This window comes from Anolis sagrei, chromosome X (genome assembly GCF_037176765.1).
Source record: "Anolis sagrei isolate rAnoSag1 chromosome X, rAnoSag1.mat, whole genome shotgun sequence".
Lineage (NCBI taxonomy): Eukaryota > Metazoa > Chordata > Lepidosauria > Squamata > Dactyloidae > Anolis > Anolis sagrei.
In genome coordinates, this window is record NC_090034.1 from 45,136,162 (window position 1) to 45,155,214 (window position 19,053).

Genomic DNA, 19,053 nt, shown 5'->3' on the forward strand with positions numbered 1-19,053 from the left:
GTTGTAGTTCACCTACATCCAGAGTGCACTATGAATCCAAACAATGATGGATCTACGCCAAACTTGGCATGCATACCTGATATGCCCAAATTTGAATACTGATGGGTTTTGAGGGGAATTGGCCTGGGCATTTTGGAGTTGTAGGTACTGGGATTTATAGTTCACCTACAATCAATGAGAACTCTGAACTCCACCAAAGATGGAATTGGACCAAACTTGGCACACAGAGGTCCCATGTCTAACTCAACCTACTGGAGGGGTTTGAGGGGATTGATTCACCATAGTGGGAGTTTACCCTACAGCCAGAGAGCACACTGAACCTCACCAATGATGCATCTAGAGCAAACCTGTCCAACATAACCAACTATAAGTACTGATGTAGTTTTTCGGAGCTAACCTAGCATGATGTCAGTTGTAGTTAATCCACAACCTTATGCATTTTGTATAATTAAAAAACTGACTTTTTCAAATGACCCAGGCAATGCCAGGCCTCGAAGCTAGTAGTACAATAAAACCAAGTCATGAAAGGCTAGATGTCTTCCTTGCAAGGACAATGGTATTGCATGTCATGGCCTGCAGGTTGTCCTTTAGGCCTCACAGCAGCAGCCAGAAAAGGAAGGGGCAGATTTTTATTGCAATCGTATAGCATTTTGAGCTAAGATCCATTTGGTCTGGACTGAACCCTTAAAATATGTTAAGCTAAAGGAACACTGTCTTAAGGTGGTGACAAGGAATACACATCCCGATAGGTGCCTTCCCTTCAACAGTTATCACTACACCACTGACCCCAGACTTAGTTCAAAAGCATCCCATTGTTTTAAGCAACTTTCTTCTCAGTCTTACAGATGTCAATAGCAGGCTGTATTTAAACTCAGCAAATTAGGTTTGACCGAGATAAGTCACAAGGGAACCCCTTTGAGAAATGCAGACTCAGCAGTCAAAGCCTTCCCCAAACAGAAAACTCTCCAGCAACAAAAGCTGTAATGTAACCACAGGCAAAAGGAAGATCCCCACCCATGTTCTCCAGCCAAAAAATGCAGACAGGGCCTATTTTGAAGAGCTTGTATTTCTGATTTAAAGGGCTTATATTACTGATTTGCTCACTCCCATTCCCATATAGCAAACACTCAAGTATCCACAAAGCAAGGCTTTTACTTACGGGATCCGATTTGTTGGGGGAGAACAAATAAAAGCCTAGAAAATTGGTGGGAGAAGAAGAAAGGGGAAAATTAAGCAATGGAATGCTAAGGGAGGAATACATTTAAGCAGCTGGCAACTGAGTCGCAGCAATGTTGTTGATATTGTGTCCCTTTGAGTCATTTCTGATTTATGGTGACCATAAGGGGTTTTTTTCCACACAGCATAATTTGTTCAGAGGGGATTGGTGTTTACCTTCCTTTGAGGTTGAGAGAGTGTGACTTTGCTATTGCTCCTTTAAGTCCCGTTCCCTCCCCTCAAAGTTGGTTTACACTACAGCAAACCTCAGGAGTTTCTCTGAGTGTGTCAATGTCCCCCTCTTGTTTTCCAACAGGCCTCACTTTGGCTACAATCCTTTTGGCACGTATCACTTAACATGGGTGATAGCAATACAAATGTAAAGAGAAATCAGAATACCCAGAAAGCAGCTCTTCCTGCAACTATCGCATGAGTTCTGTGGCTACCACATACCCCTTGTCTTACTCCAAATTCCATGAGGAGGAAATAATCCAGGTACATACCAAGGATAGCAAAGATGACCATGAAGAAAAGCAGGAGAAGGAGAATGTCGATGAATGGTGGAAGGGACTGAAAGATCTGCCGCAGGTTCCTGAAAGGAAGGCTGAATTAGTAGCCATCTCTGTAACTGTGCTTCTCATTAAAAAATGCTTGGCTAAACAAAATGCTGGACAAGACAGGCCTTGGCCTGACCTAATTCTTCTCATGTTCTCTTCAGGAAGGTTCTCTCTCCATCACAGTTCACAGATATTTTTGTTTGAGAAGTCATTGAAGATATGGTTTTATGGCCCCACACCAATAAGCATTTAATGATATTAGGTATTCATGTTATGATGAATGCAGAGCACTCAGTGAGTTTGGCTGCTCTTTTTAAAAACTGGAATGTAAAAGCACTGCTGTGGAGTGAGGCACTGATTTAAACCAAAAATGACTTCAGTTTGAAACACCAGTGACTAATTCACTTGCTATCCAACCTTTCTACAGGCTGGTGGGGGCACTGCTTTGGAGTGGCTCCACTCCTTCTTGGAGGGCCGCACCCAGTCGGTGAAGCTGGTAGACACCGGTTCAGACCCCTGGCCTTTGTCCTGTGGAGTCCCACAAGGCTCCATTCTTTCCCCCATGCTTTTTAACATCTACATGAAACCGCTGGGGAAAGTCATCTGGAATTTTGGAGTTCGATGCCTTCTTTACACAGATGACACTCAGTTCTACTACTCCTTTCCACCTAATTCCAAGGAAGCCTCTCAGGTCCACGACTAATGCCTGGCCACTATGTTGGGCTGGATGAGGGCTAACTGAAGCTAAATCCAGACAAGACAGAGGTCCTCCAGGTCAGTCACTCGGCCGACTGGGGTATAGGGTGGCAACCTGTGCTCAATGGGGTTATACTCCCTCTGAAGACACAGGTCTGCAGTCCGGGGGTCCTTCTGGACTCATTGCTGACACTGGATGCTCAGGTGTTGACAGTGGCTGGGAGAGTCTTTGCACAGTTAAAGCTCTGTGTGTCAACTGTGACAGTACCTCGAGATGTCTGACTTGACCATGGTGGTCCATGCCCTAGTTACCTCAAGGATGGATGCACTCTACGTGGGGCTGCCCCTGAAGACAGCCCAAAACTGCAGTGGGTGCAAAGGTTGGCAGCCAGGTTGCTAACAGAAGCAAACTACAGGGAGTAGTCAACCCCCCACTTTAAACAGCTCCACTAGCTGTCAATAAGTTTCCAGTCCCAATTCAAAGTACAGGTTATCACTTATGAAGCTCTAAATGGTTCGGAAACTGCCTCTCTTCATGACTGCATCTTCCCCTATGAACTTACGCGATCTCTAAGATCCTCTGGAGAGGCTCTCCTCTCGCTTCCACCACCGTCTCAAACACGGTTGGTGCGGATGAGGGAGAGGGCCTTCTCGGTTGTCGCCCCTCAACTCTGGAACTTCCTCCTCAGGGAGATTAGACTACCACCCTCTGTCTACTTTCCACTAAGAATTAAAGACATGGATGTTCCGCTGTGCTTTTGAGTAGTCAATTCCGTAGAGAGCTGGCCCCAGCTAGGACCCTAAGTCTTGTTCTCAAACTTTACTAATGCTCCTATCTTTACTGCTGCCATATGGCCCTATTTAGCCCTATTCTTTAAGTTTTTGTTGCACCAGTCCAACCATCCATGATGATAAACTGAATTTTGTTACTGGTTGTTGATTTTGATGCCTGCTTTATATTCTTACAATGTTGTTGTTTTACTTTATTTTACACTGTTGTTATGTATTTTAATGTTACAGTTTAACTGTTTTGACTGGGCTTGACCTCATGTAAGCTGCCTGAGTCCCCTTGGGGAGAAGGAGGCGGGGGTACAAAACCAAAATAATAATAATAATAATGATAATAATAATAATAACCGTATATTCCGGCGTATAAGACGACCCCAACTTTTCCAGTTAAAATATAGAGTTTGGGATATACTCGCCGTATAAGACCACCCATCTTCCAATGCACACCAAATTAAAAAAAATTAAAATCGGATTTGAATTCAATATGGTAATTTTAATTCAAATGCTTATGACATGCAGGTTCCTATGAGAGGGACACTGTACCTTACATTGTACATTACAGTTGCTCTTCCTCCCTTGAATTTCATTTACACTCTGGGTCCTTTACATCATGCTGGCAAGTATGAAAGCAGGATTTAAATGGTTCAGATTACATTTATGTTGGCATAGAAGCTTGCATGCAAATAGAAGTCAGGCTTTGTATTATGAGTACTGAGGTGAAGGCAAAACATTTGTAGAATTTTTCTTATCTATATGCAGTCTTTATAAATCTTCTTATCAGAAGAGAGGGGCATATTGGACCCTAATCCTTCAGAAATGTAGCATTTGGCATGGCACATGTTTACTGGGTCACATCTTGACATGTCTCCATCCTTAAATCACTGTGACAGCTTGAATTGTTTTAGAGTTCCTCAAGAACACAGCCAGGCGATGTTTAATTGTTAGAAGGGGGAAAGAGATCGGAAAAGATGAAGGGGGACCCTGGGCAAATAAGAGCTTTCAAGTTTGACTTCTGTCAAAAATGAAATGCAAAGATACAGGATGGGGGACGCGTGCCTCGAGAGCAGTACAGGTGAAAAAGATCTTGGGGTCCTTGTGGACAACAAGTTAAACATGAGCCAGCAATGTGATACGGCGGCAAAAAAAAGCCAATGGGATGTTGGCCTGCATCAATAGGAGTCTAGTGTCTAAATAAAGGGAAGTCATGCTCCCCATGCTCTATTCTGCCTTGGTTAGATCACACCTGGAATATAGTGTCCAATTCTGGGCACCACAGTTGAAGAGAGATATTGACACGCTGGAATGTGTCCAGAGGAGGGCGACTAAAATGAGGAGCGGCTTAGAGCTGGGCATGTTTAGCTTGAAGAAGAAAAGGCTGAGAGGAGACATGATAGCCATGTATAAATATGTGAGAGGAAGTCACAGGGAGGAGGGCGCAAGCTTGTTTTCTGCTGCCCTGGAGACTAGGACACAATGGAACAATGGCTTCGAACTATTCCATCTGAACATTAGGAAGAACTTCCTGACAGTGAGAGATGTTCAGCAGTGGAACTCTCTGCCTAGGAGAGTGGTAGAGGCTCCTTCTTTGATTCTATGATTCAAAGCAGGGACATCTTCGGTCCATCCTCTGTTCGGATATCAGCCAGCAAGGAAATGCCTTAAATCAAGAAATAGCTTACTAAGATCTACAGAGATACTCACAAGGATACCTCAGCAAGCAAGAGTCCAAAAGTGGCAGGCTAAAACCCAGAGCCTCGATCCAGGGCTGAAACCGAATGAGAAACTCCTTTCTGGGCACAAGGAAGACTGGGTGATTTGGAAGGCACTGAATAGACTGCGCTCTGGCACCACGAGATGCAGAGCCAATCTTAAGAAATGGGGCCACAAAGTGGAGACCACGACATGCGAGTGTGGAGAACAGCAAACCACAGGCCACCTACTAGAATGCAGCCTGAGCCCTTCCACATGCACGATGGAGGACCTTCCCACAGCAACACCAAAGGTACTCCAACTGGCCAGCTTCTGGTCAAAAGGACATTTAGTGTAATGCCAAGTTTTTAGCTCTGTTTGTGTCTTTCTTAATACATTATAATTGTACTGCTTCTGACATTATAAATACAGTCTATAGTCCCAATCTCACCACCATAGAATGGCAGTGCCATGTTGGCTGTTCCTTTAAAAGCCCTGTTTACGCAAGCATTCACTGGCCTGCGCAACATGGTTATTTTAAGCCTTCCCCATTAGGGCCAGCTTTCTGTAACCATGGATTCAATCAGTCATACCAGGAAAATCTTTATTTAATTATCTAGAAAACAAACCTAGAATTCATCGTGATGTATAGGGCCAATTGGATTTGATGCGGATGTCTAGGATGGTTTTAAATGGTGTATTTTAATATTTTGATAAATGTTTTTTAATGTTTATGTATTGTATGTGAATTTGTGTCCCGGCATTGAATGTTTGCCGTGTATATGCTGTGCTCCCCCCTGAGTCCCCTTCAGGGTGAGAAGGGCAGAAAAAATGTTTTAAATAAATAATAAATAATAAATAAATATAGGAGTTGTAGGTATTGGGATGTATAGTTCACATGCAGTCATTGAGCACTCTGAACACCACTTATGGACCTGGAACTAACTTAGCACACAAAACCCCCATGACCAACAAAAATGCTGGAGGTCTTTAGTGGGATTTATAGGAGTTGTAGTTCACCTACATCCAGAGCATACTATGCAGCCAAACAACGATGGATCTAGACCAAACTTGGCATACATCCCCAATATACCCAAATTTGAATAATGGTGCATTTTGAGGGGAATTGGCCTGGGCATTTTGAATATTCATAGTTCACCTGCAGTCAATGAGCACCCTGAAATCCACAAACGAAGAATTTGGAACTAATTTGGCACTAATTTGGCAAAAAATACTGGAGGCCTTTGGGGAAAAATTCACCTTGATTACGGGGAGTTGTAATTCACCTACATTCAGAGAGCACTGTGAATCCAAACACTGATGGATGTGACCAATGATGCCTAATATGTCTGAGGAGGAGGGAGGGAGGAGGCGAGGAGGAGCGGCAGGCTGCACTACCAGGCCGGCAGGGTAGTAGCCTACTGGGCTGTCTTCAACGTCGCCAGCATGGAGTTGGCTCCGCCTCAGCCCAGAATAGCTGCAGCAGGAGCCAAAGCCAGAGTGGCGGGGGGTGGGGGGGTAGGAGAGGTCGCCTCTGGCTGCTCCAGCTCCGTCCCCCGCGGAGAGGCCCAGCCCCTCCTGGTACCGCCCCCCGCTCTGGCTTTGACTCCTGTCATGTTACCAGGCAGGCTGGGGGTGTTTGCCTGCTGGGCTGTCCCCGCCACCACTGGTCTGCTGCTGGCTCCGCCTCCGGCCTCAAGACCGGAGAAGCTGCCGCAGGAGTTGAAACCGGAGCAGGGCCAGCAGTGGAAGAAGAGGACCCCGCCCCTCCCGGCCCCGTCCCGAGCTCCAGCTTTGGGTCCCTCGGCAGTTGCTCCGGCCTTGAGGCTGGAGCGCGGGGCCGGGAGGGGCGGGGTCCTCCCACTGCCTCCCCCGCTCTGGTTTTGGCTCCCGTGGCAGCTTCTCTGGCCTTGAGGCCGGAGGCAGAGCCAGCAGCAGACCAGTGGCAGCGGGGACAGCCCAGCAGGCAAACACCCCCAGCTGGCCTGGTAACGAGGCAAGAGTTGAAGCCGGAGCAGGGCGGCGGTACTGGGAGGGGTGGGGCCCTTTGCAGGGGGCGGGGCTGGAGCAGCCAGAGGCGACCTCTCCCTCTGCCGCCACCCCCACCCCCCGCCACTGCTGCTCCAGCTTTGGCTCCTGCAGCAGCTGTTCTGGGCTTGAGGGCGGAGGCGGAGCCAATTCCATGCCGGCGACAGTGAGGACAGCCCAGTAGGCTACCACCCTGCCGGCCTGGTGGCGCAGCTTGCTGCTCCTCCTCGCCCCCTCCCTCCCTCTGCCCTCCTCCTCCTCAGGCCCCACCACTCGGGGATGCCAAGGGCGAGGGAGACGAGGGAACAAGTTCTGACAAACTGTATACCAGGGTACAAGATGACTCCCCACTTTTGAGATGATTTTCCTGGTTTAGAAAGTCGTCTTGTACCCCGGAATATACGGTATTATTATTATTACTAGCGGTCCCCTGCCACGCGTTGCTGTGGCCCAGTCTGGTGATCTGGAAAATAAAGTAATGATAAAGTGTTGGCATCTAATATATGTAATGTCTTTATGCTTGTGGGTAAACAGTATTTCTTGCTGTTTCTTTGTCAGTGTTGATGTGGAGATTGTCTGGTTTGCCTACTCTGGAACATACAACATATCATTGTCCTTCTTTAGGGGTCCCTTTCAAATCTATGATACTGCATCTGTCAAATACGTATATATGTGTATGTGTATGTGTATGGGTGGTTGGAGGGCCCTTTGTCAGGAGGGCTTTGATTATGTTTTCTTGCCCTAATGAAGGGAGTTGGACTGGATGGGCTTAAGGCAGCATTTCTCAACCTGGGAAGTCAAAACCCGGGGAGGGGGGGGCCCAAGGGGGTGTCAGAAGGATCACCAAAGACCACCAGAAAATACTGTATTTTCTGTTGGTCATGGGGGTTCTGTGTGGGATGTTTGGCCCAATTCCATCGTTGGTGGATTTCGGAATGCTCTTTGATTGTAGGTGAACTACACATCCTAGTAACTACAACTCCCAAATGTCAAGGTCTATTTCCCCCAAACTCCATCTGTGTTCACATTTGGGCATATTGAGTATTCCTGTCAAGTTTGGTCCAGATCCATCATTGTTTTGAGTCCATGGTGTTCTCTGGATGGAGGTGAACTACAACTCCAAAACTCAAGGTCAATGCCCACCAAACCCTTTCAGTATTTTCTGTTGGTCATGGGAGTTCTGTGTGCCACGTTTGGTTCAATTCCATTGTTGGTGGAGTTCAGAATGCTCTTTGATTATAAGTGAACTATAAATCCCAGCAATTACAACTCCCAAATGACAAAATCAATCCCACCCCCCCACCCCCAATCTCACCAGTAAATTGCTTCTAGCATATATGTTGAGTTTTGAGTGATGGTCACTCCTTGTGTAGTGAGATGTTTTGTTGCCAAATTTGGTGTGATTTCGTTCATTGGTTCTTTTGTTTTTAAGGTACTCATTATGCACAGAGCATTTTTATATATATAGATATACCTTTCGCCTCCAGAATGGACAAGAATTTGTGTCACTTCCTGTTGTAACTTGGGGGGGGGGGGGAGAGAGCAGAGATTGCCACTCCTGCCTTAAATGAGACAGCACCTCTATTCACAGTCCATTGGAAATTATCTATATTTCAGGCAACATAGTGACAGAGTCTTTGGAAGACGCCTGTGCGTGAGTTTTTTTTAATGTGTGGAGGTCAGTGCACAACTGATCAACACACAGTCTTCACAGAGTGAGGTTCCACTGGTGGTGTAGTTTAACACAATGACCGTGGCTTCTCAGTCTGTTGCAGCCTTCTTCCGGCTTCACAGCCATTGTAACATGTGCCATGTTATCCTCCGCCTGCTCCGCCGTTGAGGTCTTTGGGTCTTCAGACTGTGCTTGGTCTGGAACCTCCCCCGCGGCCACTCCTGGGAGTCCACGACTCCAGTTGTTGTGCCTACAGGTTCACTGGAACACGCAAGCCCCCTCACCACAACAAGGTGACAGTCCATCGAGAGTGACATAGTAGTATCAGAAGGTAGAAGGAAGGCACCTTATTTCAAATACCCCTCTTTCAAATACCTCTCTATCAAAATGACCAAAATTGGAATTAGTAGACCCTCATGCACATATGCCCAGACTACCAATATGGGTGGCTGCTTTCTGCTTTTTGTTTCCTTTGGGAGGAACATTCTCCTTTATGTCGAACTATAGCTCCCCAGCTGTTTATTTTGGAACACAGCTTTTCTCAAAATAAATTCTCTAGCCTTGAGACATCTCCACTCCCAATCTTTCACAATGGTTGTAATTTGAAAAGGCCCCTTAGTACCATGGCAAGGCATTCATCTCTCTATCTTGGGGCCAGCCTGCATTGAGATAGAAAAGCTCTGTTGTGTCTGGATTCAAGATCAGCCTGCCTCAATAAAAATGTCTGTTTACGGCAACCATTATTCACTGGGATATAACAACTTAAAGTGTGACAGTGGTTTTGCTTGTGTGGGAGTCTTGTGGTCCTTCAAATGTTGGAGTTCAACTCCCAGCACTCCTCATCACTGGCTAGCTTTGCTTCCCAAGTTATCTTATACCAGGCATCCTCAACTTGCAGCCTTCCAGCTGTTTGGGCCTCCAACTCTGAGAAGCCCTAGACAGTTTGTTTAATTGTCAGGAAATCTGGGAGTTGGATGCCCAAACAGACGAAGGGCCACAGTTTGAGGATGTCTATCTTATACACTCAACATGCATTAGGTCTATGGTAGAAAGCTAAAATATGATTAGTAGCATTTTGCATGGAAGAGAAATGAAGACACAACATCAGAAGTGTTATGCAAAGCCCAGAAAAGTCTAGCTCATCACCTTCGGACAGCTCCACAGTAGCGGCAGTCGACCAGGAATATGCACCGCAGGGCCCTCGTGATGCGCACATGGGACGTCTGGCGAACCAACACTACAATCGCTTCCACAAACTGAAGCAACAAGACACTGGTCTGCAAAGAAAGAAGGCAATGAAGGCAACAGCCATTGCAAGCAAAATTCAAGTTTGTGAGACTAGAAGCACGAAGTATCAACTTGCATCGTGTTTTTGCTTTTGCATCAGAGGAAGCAAAAACAAACAGGATTACATTTGAGATTCTGTGAAGAAAAGTAAGCCCACAAACTAGTCATAATAAAAATATTTGCAGCGATGCAAGTCATATTGCATTTGTTGTCACTGAAGCCGCAAGTGGTGTGGGATACAATATTCAAAATGAAAATATTTTTATACTGGATGAAGCAAGAAAAGTATCCAGTCAGCTCTAGACAATATTAAAAAGGCAAACAATGTGTTACAACCTTCAGGTACAACAGATACAGGGTTCAGTCCAGGATGCATTTAAAACTAAACCCCATTGACCTCAGTAGCATTCATTTTTAAGGAAAAACGCCTAGGATTGCATGACTGGAATCATGAAGGTTCCCAGAGCTTCACCTTGACCATGGTCCTTTTGTGCCGGATGTAAGTGTGGAAGCCCAGCCACCTCATTTTCATAGAGAGTTCAAACACTACAACTGTGAGGGCAAGCAGCTCCAGGGTTGCATGGATCTGGGATCAAACAGCCAAAAAAAAAGTGATCAGTTTAACATCTGCAATTCAGTTAGCTACAATAGGAAGTTTTACAGAGCTACCTTGAGGATGGCCAAGTCCTTTTCCCCATTCCCTGTCCAACAGTACCAGAAAACTGAACCATCCTTTCCAACTTTAGGGCTAATCTATGTGCAAAAAGCTAAAGGCATTTCAAATGCACTTTTAAAACACAAGTAGCTTCTACTCATGGCCATTCAGGCCTTCCTCCATCCCATCCTCAAGGTACATACATAGATGCCGAGGCGGAGCATGGGGACCGCAGGGGCCTCACAGAGGGACAGCAGCAGGAGCAGCAGGGCAGTGCTTAGTTCCATTAGGTAGAAGAGATGATTGTGTACAAAGAGGTAGGCAGCCAGCGCTTTGGCATCCTTGGGGTGCGTGAAGAACTTGTCATTGTTCGCTCCTTCCTAATGTAAAGTTTTCAAATAACAACGTAAGACCTCCTATGTAGGTATACTACAGGTACATAGCATAATGTAAAAATACCCTCAACCAACTTGACGAGCAATTCGCCCTGATCCTCTTTGTGAGGCACTCACATGACTTTTCCTTCCACAAATCAAATTACTATTTTCCACCCAGCCGACTGTTACACTTTTATCTCCCGGTGAGCGTCTGTAATGCCAACAAATGGGTTCCCCCAACAAAGTCTACCTGGAGGTAGATTGCCGACTCTTGGTAGTTCATTTCCCAGTTGTGTCTTCCACAGGTTGGTTGAGGATAACAGTCCCCAGCAGCCGGGCTGTGTGTGTTGTTGACCAAGTCATAGTTGCCTCCATCTGTGTTGAAGGAAAAGGGCGAGATGATGTATTTGTTCTCATCCCTTACCCTAGTTTTTAATAATGTGGGGCAAACTTTGGGTTGGGAGATGGAGATAGGAGCTGCATTTCAAACATCTAAGGGAGGGGGGGTGCCAGGTTAGAGAAGACTCCCCTACAGAAAGCCTAACTATATGTAGGTAAATCAAATGCACACACATCCTTTCTAACTACAGGAAAAGGAATTTCAATTAAACATGAAGAACTTCCCAATGGTAAGAGCTGTGACAATGGAAGTGTCTACCTTAGAAGGTGGTAATCTCTCTTTGGAAGTCTTTAAACAAACGTCAGATAGACATCTGTACGGCCTGTTTTACTGGTAGATTCCTACATTGGGAGGGGATTAGACTAGATGGCTCTTGAGGTCTCTTTCCAACTCTATAACTTTAAATTAAATGATATGCTTTATTCTCAAAGGAACTGATTTCCTGAAATGCAGACTAACGCAACCACTCCTTCAGCATTAAAACCAAGACTTCACACTGAGAATCAGGTTTCATTTTCAAAGTAATGACATTCAGCTTATTGTAACAGCTGCATGTTGTATTCAAAGCCTGCTCTCAAAACAGAGAATATCTGATACAAATGTTGGCCTCCCATGAATAAATAAGAGGTTTTGATGATGATGACGAAAGTTTCCAACATATCCAGGCACAGCTTGCTGAAATCTCAAGAACCCAAACAACTCCACTAAGAGTTTGTACTACTTACATATCAATTCAAGGAACACAAATTAGGTAGAAAGGCCCAAGTCAGTCATATTTGTTTCCACCAGTTTTTTTTAATTCTATAGTTTTCTTTTATTGCATTTTTACTGTAACTGTGATTTTTAAAAATCAGTTCTTGTTGTATCTTGCAAGCCCCCAGAAAATTTCTAATATTCAATCATCTATAAATAGCAAATACATAAACAAATATAATTCACATTGAGCAACCCCACATATACGCCACATATGCCACACAAGCTGTTCCCAAATTTTGCACCTGCGCCTCACCAGTAGAATTTCAGTGGAAGAAAATGCCCTTCAGGCAGCAAACTTTGATTTGTGCCACTGTCAAAAAACAGTTGCTCAACTTGACAAAAGCCAAAATGAATGCAATCATGCCCCCTGTCCCTCTACTGTTTTCCTGTGCATTTATATTAATTTCTGGCATTTACATTCTTCCTTTCCTTCAAGAGGCATGCATGACTCCCCCCCCCCCCTCAATTCTTACAACAATCCTGCGAAACAGATTCGGCTGTGAAAGGAAATAACTGGTCCAGGATCAGCACCTCATGGCTCAGTGGGGCTCTGACCTTCGATCAGCTGAGTCGCTGGCCAATGCCCCAACTAACACCCCAAATATTGGCAGCAGCCACTGATCTCTCATACTAGACACACCAATGTCCCCCCACAACCGGAAGGAAACATGCACTCTGTTAATGAAGCACCAGGGATCCTTGTTCAAGTTCAACCTCTGTCGCAAATACAGCAGGTGATTTTTGGCAACCATTTCCTTCTGCCATAATCCTGTGATCTACCAAAGTGGCTCAGTCAGTATAGTTGTAGTGGGTGGAGTAGTGAATGTAACCTATATTGTCCTGGACCTTTACAAGAAAGATTCCCATTGAGACTCTTAGTTCAACAAGGTCTGTTAATTGGGGCGGGGGAGGGGGGAGCTGCTCATCCAGGAAAGCTCCATCAGCAGAGACAGAGCATTTGAAGCCTTCATCCTTAGGTACAGTGAATCCTAAAGAACCTCATCCTCTGTGCACTCCACTGAGCCCCAACATCTTGATAGTCCCTTTCAAAAAACCTTTCAGTTGTCGAGATATTTTAACTGCAAAGAGCTGAGCAAAGGAGAGCTAAAGCTTCCAAGAGTGTGCTTGCAAAAACCTTGAGGACACAGGGAGGGACTGCAAGCAGGCGGATCTGCACAGATGGTAAAGCTGTCTTTGCGCCTGCATGACTTCTCCCCGGAGTTCCATCAGAGCCAGCTGTCCCGCTTACAGAAGGCCTCTGGAATGATGGTTCAGGGAAGCAGGCGTTTCCATTCATTGGAGGGGGCTGGAAGATGCTCTGGCAGGCCTTGAAATAGAAACGACTTCCAGATGCCGTCATATAAAGGGGAAGGTGGGGGTGGGGGGGGGGGGGAGAGAGAGATGAGGAATGCAAATGTTTACCAACTCATAATATTCAGCTGGCTAGCAGGCCAAATAAAGTCCTGGCAAAGAAACGCAATTTAGAGTGCCAGAAGTGTGATTAAAAAGCCAGGACTTGAGACAAGTTTGAAGACAAGCAAAGCCAGTGGAGGACACAGGTAAATGATCATGTCAGCAGGGATTATTTCAAGAAGAACCCCAGCGCAGAGGCTTCCAATGAGGCATTTGTTCTTCCAGCCACCATGTCACACTCAGTTGTCCTTTTGCCTTTTATTAATAGATCAGAGCCACTCCACTAAAGATGGAACACAAAACCGCTTGCTGAATATCTGAAAACGGTACATAGCCTGTCTCCTCCCACTTCCCCTGCCCCAAGAAGTTCAAGGCAAAACGCACAGGCCTTCTTTCCATTCGAATCCCCAAAACAACCCTGAGAAGTAGGTTACCCTTAAGGATCAAGCCAGAGCTTATAACTGATTATTCTAAAACAAGTCCAGGGTGAAGGAGGAATATGAATGGCAAAGAAATTACTGAGAGCAGTTAGTTGCCAGAATAGGTCAGCCAAAATAAATCAGTTTTTCCAATCCATTCAGACAGGATTGCCAGGGGATGGGTGGGGCCCACAATTGTTCCTTTCCAACTACCGCCAATGAAAGCATGCTTGGGTCAGCTGATGCTCCCCACCCAGCAGGGAAAGGGCAAGCAGGGCTGGGGCCGTGGAAAAGATCGTACTGTGGCCCTGTGGTCTCCAGAGAGGGGATTCTGCGGAACCCAGAGATAAAATGACAGAAGAACACAGTATCTGAAAGCTGTTTTGGGGCTGGTGGGATCATGACACAAAAATATCATTTCTATGTCTTTCTTCATTCTAAAACACCAATATCACTTTTTTCCCCTCAAGAAAGTAGGAGACCTGTGTCTCTAAAACAAGATGGAGATGTAACTCAAAGGGCAAAACATAACTTGATGTGGACTACACTATATATATTGTCGTGTCAGGAACGACTTGAGAAACTGCAAGTCGCTTCTGGTGTGAGAGAATTAGCCGTCTGCAAGGACGTTGCCCAGGGGACGCCCGGATGATTTGATGTTTTTATCATCCTTGTGGGAGGCTTCTCTCATGTCCCCGTATGAGGTGCTTGAGCTGATAGAGGGAGCTCATCCGCCTCTCCCAGGATTTGAACCTACGACCTGTTGGTCTTCAGTCCTGCCGGCACAGGGGTTTTACCCAGTGCACCACCAGGGGTTCCTGACTACACTATGCAATGACAGCATTTTGATGCCAGTTTAACAGCATGCTTAGATTGCCATCAGGGGATGTAAGCTGCCTTACCTGGGTGGGGGACCAGCAACCTGTCATTACAAAATTTTCATTTTAATTATATTTTTAACTTTTGAATGATGTAATTTTTTCCAGCTCTGTTTTAACTTTTGTAGGCTACCCTGAGACCTAGACTAGGAAAAGGGCAGCAAATAACAGCAGTAGCAGCAGCAAATTATTTCCCCATCTTCCCTGCATTCAGTGAAATTTACATTTTGAAAACTCCTTGATCACCATCTCTCATTCTCCCATCTCATTTTTTCCTCATTGTACTATTTATCCATTTACATTTCACAGTTTGCATCTTCTCGAGACATTATCCGAAAGCACAATGCTTTTGTTCTGTTCTAAATTTTTACCATCTCCCTAACTCATCGACTGCAACTTTGAAGAATTTACTTTACTATCCCAGATGCTACTAAAAATGCCCAAAGCATCTGCTTCCTTCGGCATGGTTACAAACAAACTACTTTATTCCCTCCCAGTTTAGATTTCCATTATTTATGGGCAGCCTACTTTAAATTCTAGCGCAACATCTCACAGCCTTCTACACCCTCATCTTTGAAAAGGCACTCCCCACTGATTCAGTGTAGTTTTATAGGTTTATAAAGACTCTGCACAGCACAAAAGTAACACATGCTGAAAAACACCACTATGGACTAACACATCTTAACACGTTGGCACTATATACCATTGCTTTATAGATTCATGTTACACACCACATTTGAACTACTAATTTTCATTCAGTGGCAAACTTACATCTCACAGTTAAGCATAAAAAATAAGTTCACTGGATACCATATAAATGAATATTCTCATATAAGAGATAAGGGTGATCATTTTGAAGTACCTCCATTCATGCTTTGCTTGACCATTCCAAACAGCAGCCTGCAACATGTAGAAAAGATCATGGAGGCAAGGAGAAGGTAATGATAAGAACATCAATAATATGTAATGCCAATCACTGTGGTGCTAGGAATCTTCACTTTACTATTGTGAACTTCAGATTATAATTTTTATGGGGATAGTGGTGACCACAGACAATACATTCCAAATGTCTTAAGTAATTTGAATGTTTTGATGTAAAACACAGTACTCAATTTTCTTTGTGGACTTTCTCCAGGATATTTGAATGAGTGGAGGCTGCTTGGATGAAAGAAAGAGCATGACTTTCCAGGTGCTAACTTTCTACATCTTCCTTTGCCCTAAGCCCAAGATAATGCCTTTTCCCTTTGCTGGTTTGCATTGAGGGATGGTAGCAGTGTTTACATGTATGGCACCATTAAGCCATTCTGTTAAGGGAACAGGTGGTTATGAGGCTATAAACGATTTCTAAAGCACTAGGAGACGTTGAAACTGCAGTTCCGAAATGACAAAGTTTTTGACAGCGTCTGGTCGCTTTCCGCTCGCCGTAGCTGACTTGGAACATTTGACGCACAGAGCGGAACCACTCGGAGAAACAAAGAACAATTCGATTTTCATCGCCTCCCAGGGAATACATCCGCTTGGCATGTTTTTATTATCATCTTTTCTGCTTCTTGTGGCTTTCCGATAAAATATGTTGGCTGTGGCCAAGTGTTTTAGAGTCCCAGATGAAAACAAAAGGTGGGCCTGCTGAGTTTAGTCATCGTTGCCAGTCCAATGCTTGAAGGAAACTCCTTTGTCCTAGGTAGCATCGGGGAAGGCGTCCTCCTCATGCTGCCAAGCCCCCTGCTTGGAAATCTCATTTTATTTCTCCCAGTTCCATAAGCCACACTGTATAAACTACACATAAACATCTGTGCAGTGGTTAGAGCTGGGACTGATTGCCTTTTCTCCTTCTTTCAGTGCCCGAGGGGTTCCAGGCTCAGATTCCCTCTCCGTTGCGCTTATGAGCCAGAACATTCCATTTCAGTGCTTCAGAAGGGGAGAGGGGGGGGCACAGGATTTGTTTGAGAAGCCGTGGCATCGAAAACAGCAAGGGATGCTTCCAAAACAAGCTGAGCCTCTAAATACAAGCAAAAGTGCAGTGTATCTTTTCTAAACTAACCAAGAGGAAGATGCAATGAGTGTACTTAGTGTTAAAGATATTCCTTTTCACACAAAACTTTTTGCTGGTTTTTCTCTCTTGCTAGCAACATTTCTCTTCTGTATACAGTTTACCATGTTTCTATTCAAATAATTTCTCACTGCTACTCCTATAACTCTGTCACCACTCTTCTGCAGCTCTGAATCTCCTCTCTTTCACATGGAAATGGAAATGCCCTGTTAAATGTGTTACAGATAAAGTTTTTTTTCCCACCACAGACTCTCTGCCTTTCTCAGACTCATTTTCCTTTTTGATACTAGTAAACAAGGCTCTCAAAGCAATCTTGTTTAAAAGTCCGAGTAGCTTGCAAAGAATCTCAAGCCACTAAGAGTTTCTGGCAGCACTAGACAAAGCTTTAACATGCCAGCACAACAAAACTCTCTTACTTTACTCTGTACTACTCCGCACTGGAATGAAAACTTGCACAAAAGAGGCCTGTGCTTTTTAAAATATTCTGCAGGTTGTCCGACCTAGAAAAAAAAGATAGCGAACACTGCTTGGCCTCACACCAGTCACACTCTTGATAAGTGATGGTGAACACTGACAGTAGCATCAATACCCTGACCAAGAGTTTTAAGGGCCTGGTGTATCTAAGGCAAATTGCATTATTTCACATTTTGTGTAACTAAAATGGAAATGGACTCCTTTGTTGATGGGAAGGAACGGCAAAGCACAAATTATTTCCTTATTACCAAAGCCTTATTCCACACTTAAGCAACATTAATAATTACAGATGCTTCACCCCCTCCCCCCTTAGTCCCAAAACTTTAGAGCAATGCACAAGAGTTGATTTTATGTTTACAGAGTAAACAGAACTCTCTAGAGCTGATTGCCCTAATTCAGGGGTTAAGGAGGTCCTTCAAAGGTTGTTAGACTCTAATTTTCATTAGAATGCTCAGTGGTAAAGGAAGGACAACAGGAACTGAAAGCTAACATCATCCTGAGGGTTACATGTCCCCTTATTGGAATTCAAGTGTCTTTGGCCAGGGAGACCGAAAGACCAACGCAGAGCAAGCAAAAGACTCTAGGAAACCAGCCAAAGTATATGCTACCAGCGATCCCATTATCTGGTCAAATTTATGCCAAGCATGCCATCCATGGCTGGGGAAGATTTGCAGGTAAACTCCGATTCTAATTAACTAGAATAAATTGACAATCTTAGGCGTAACAGACAGCCCAACTCAGCCAAAGCACTCCAATTTATTCTCGCTGTGACTTCATCAGCGGAAAGCAGCTCATTACACTGGAAGTCGTATGGCATTCTGCCCATCTGTAACTGAAACATGAGGTCTAGAGGAGTCTTGGCTCTTTGCACAACCCATGTATCAGAGAAGACCACCCATACAGTAGGCCCATCATGCAGCAGAGCACATGGGGCAACAGACCCATAGAACTAAAGGCATAAAAGCACTATTTTCCATGAACTCTGCATTACACTACAACTTTAGTGTGTGGCGTACCATGATCTTCCTCTGAGACTGAGAGAAAATAACCTGCCCAAGACCATCCAGTGGGTTTCCACGGCTGAGCAGGGATCCATACCTTGTTTTTTCAGTCTAGATTCAACACTCAAACAAGTACATTATGCTGACTCTCTTTTAACTTTATATGTTCTCCACTACATTAAAGGGTTCTTGTTTTTCCTGAAAGATGAGTTCAAGCAAAGGAGGAAAATGCATGCAATCCTCCACATAGAAGAAAATATATATGCCCTATCCTGTATGTAAGGAAAGTGCTACCTGAAGGAAAGTGTTTCTGTTCCAGTAGACCTTGCAGCACTACAAAAATGTTGAAAACAGCCTGTGGCACCTGACAGACTCCAAAATTCATCACAGCACAGGCTAAGCTTGCTTTACTTTTTCTCCAGTTCATGAACTGTCATCCAGATTTCTTTAATATGTATATCAACACAAACACAGGGAGTTAAGAGGGACGCTGAACACAGAAAATACTGACAATTACATGCTTAATACTGGTTCTTTCTCAAACTGTTGCTGGTAACACAAATAGCCTGGCACTAGGTAAGCCAATTAATACACAGAGGCAGGCATCCCGTGGTTAATCCCCACAAGAGTAGTCCTATTCAATCGATTCTTGACTAGTGAGTCAAATCCCATTGACTGAATGGATCTACTTCCTGAG

At 44.6% G+C, this 19,053-nt stretch overlaps 1 protein-coding gene across 1 annotated transcript in view; it reads right to left on the reverse strand.

Moving 5' to 3' along the window:
- The window catches only part of TPCN1 (two pore segment channel 1), a 55,900-nt gene that overhangs the window by 34,091 nt on the left and 2,756 nt on the right, over positions 1–19,053 (reverse strand). The window contains exons 2-7 of the mRNA XM_060785438.2: positions 11,216–11,340; positions 10,792–10,968; positions 10,406–10,519; positions 9,793–9,923; positions 1,719–1,807; positions 1,160–1,194 (exon numbers count right to left, since the gene is read on the reverse strand). Coding sequence (XP_060641421.2) covers positions 1,160–1,194; positions 1,719–1,807; positions 9,793–9,923; positions 10,406–10,519; positions 10,792–10,968; positions 11,216–11,340 — 671 coding nt within the window. The remainder of the gene's footprint in view (positions 1–1,159; positions 1,195–1,718; positions 1,808–9,792; positions 9,924–10,405; positions 10,520–10,791; positions 10,969–11,215; positions 11,341–19,053) is intronic.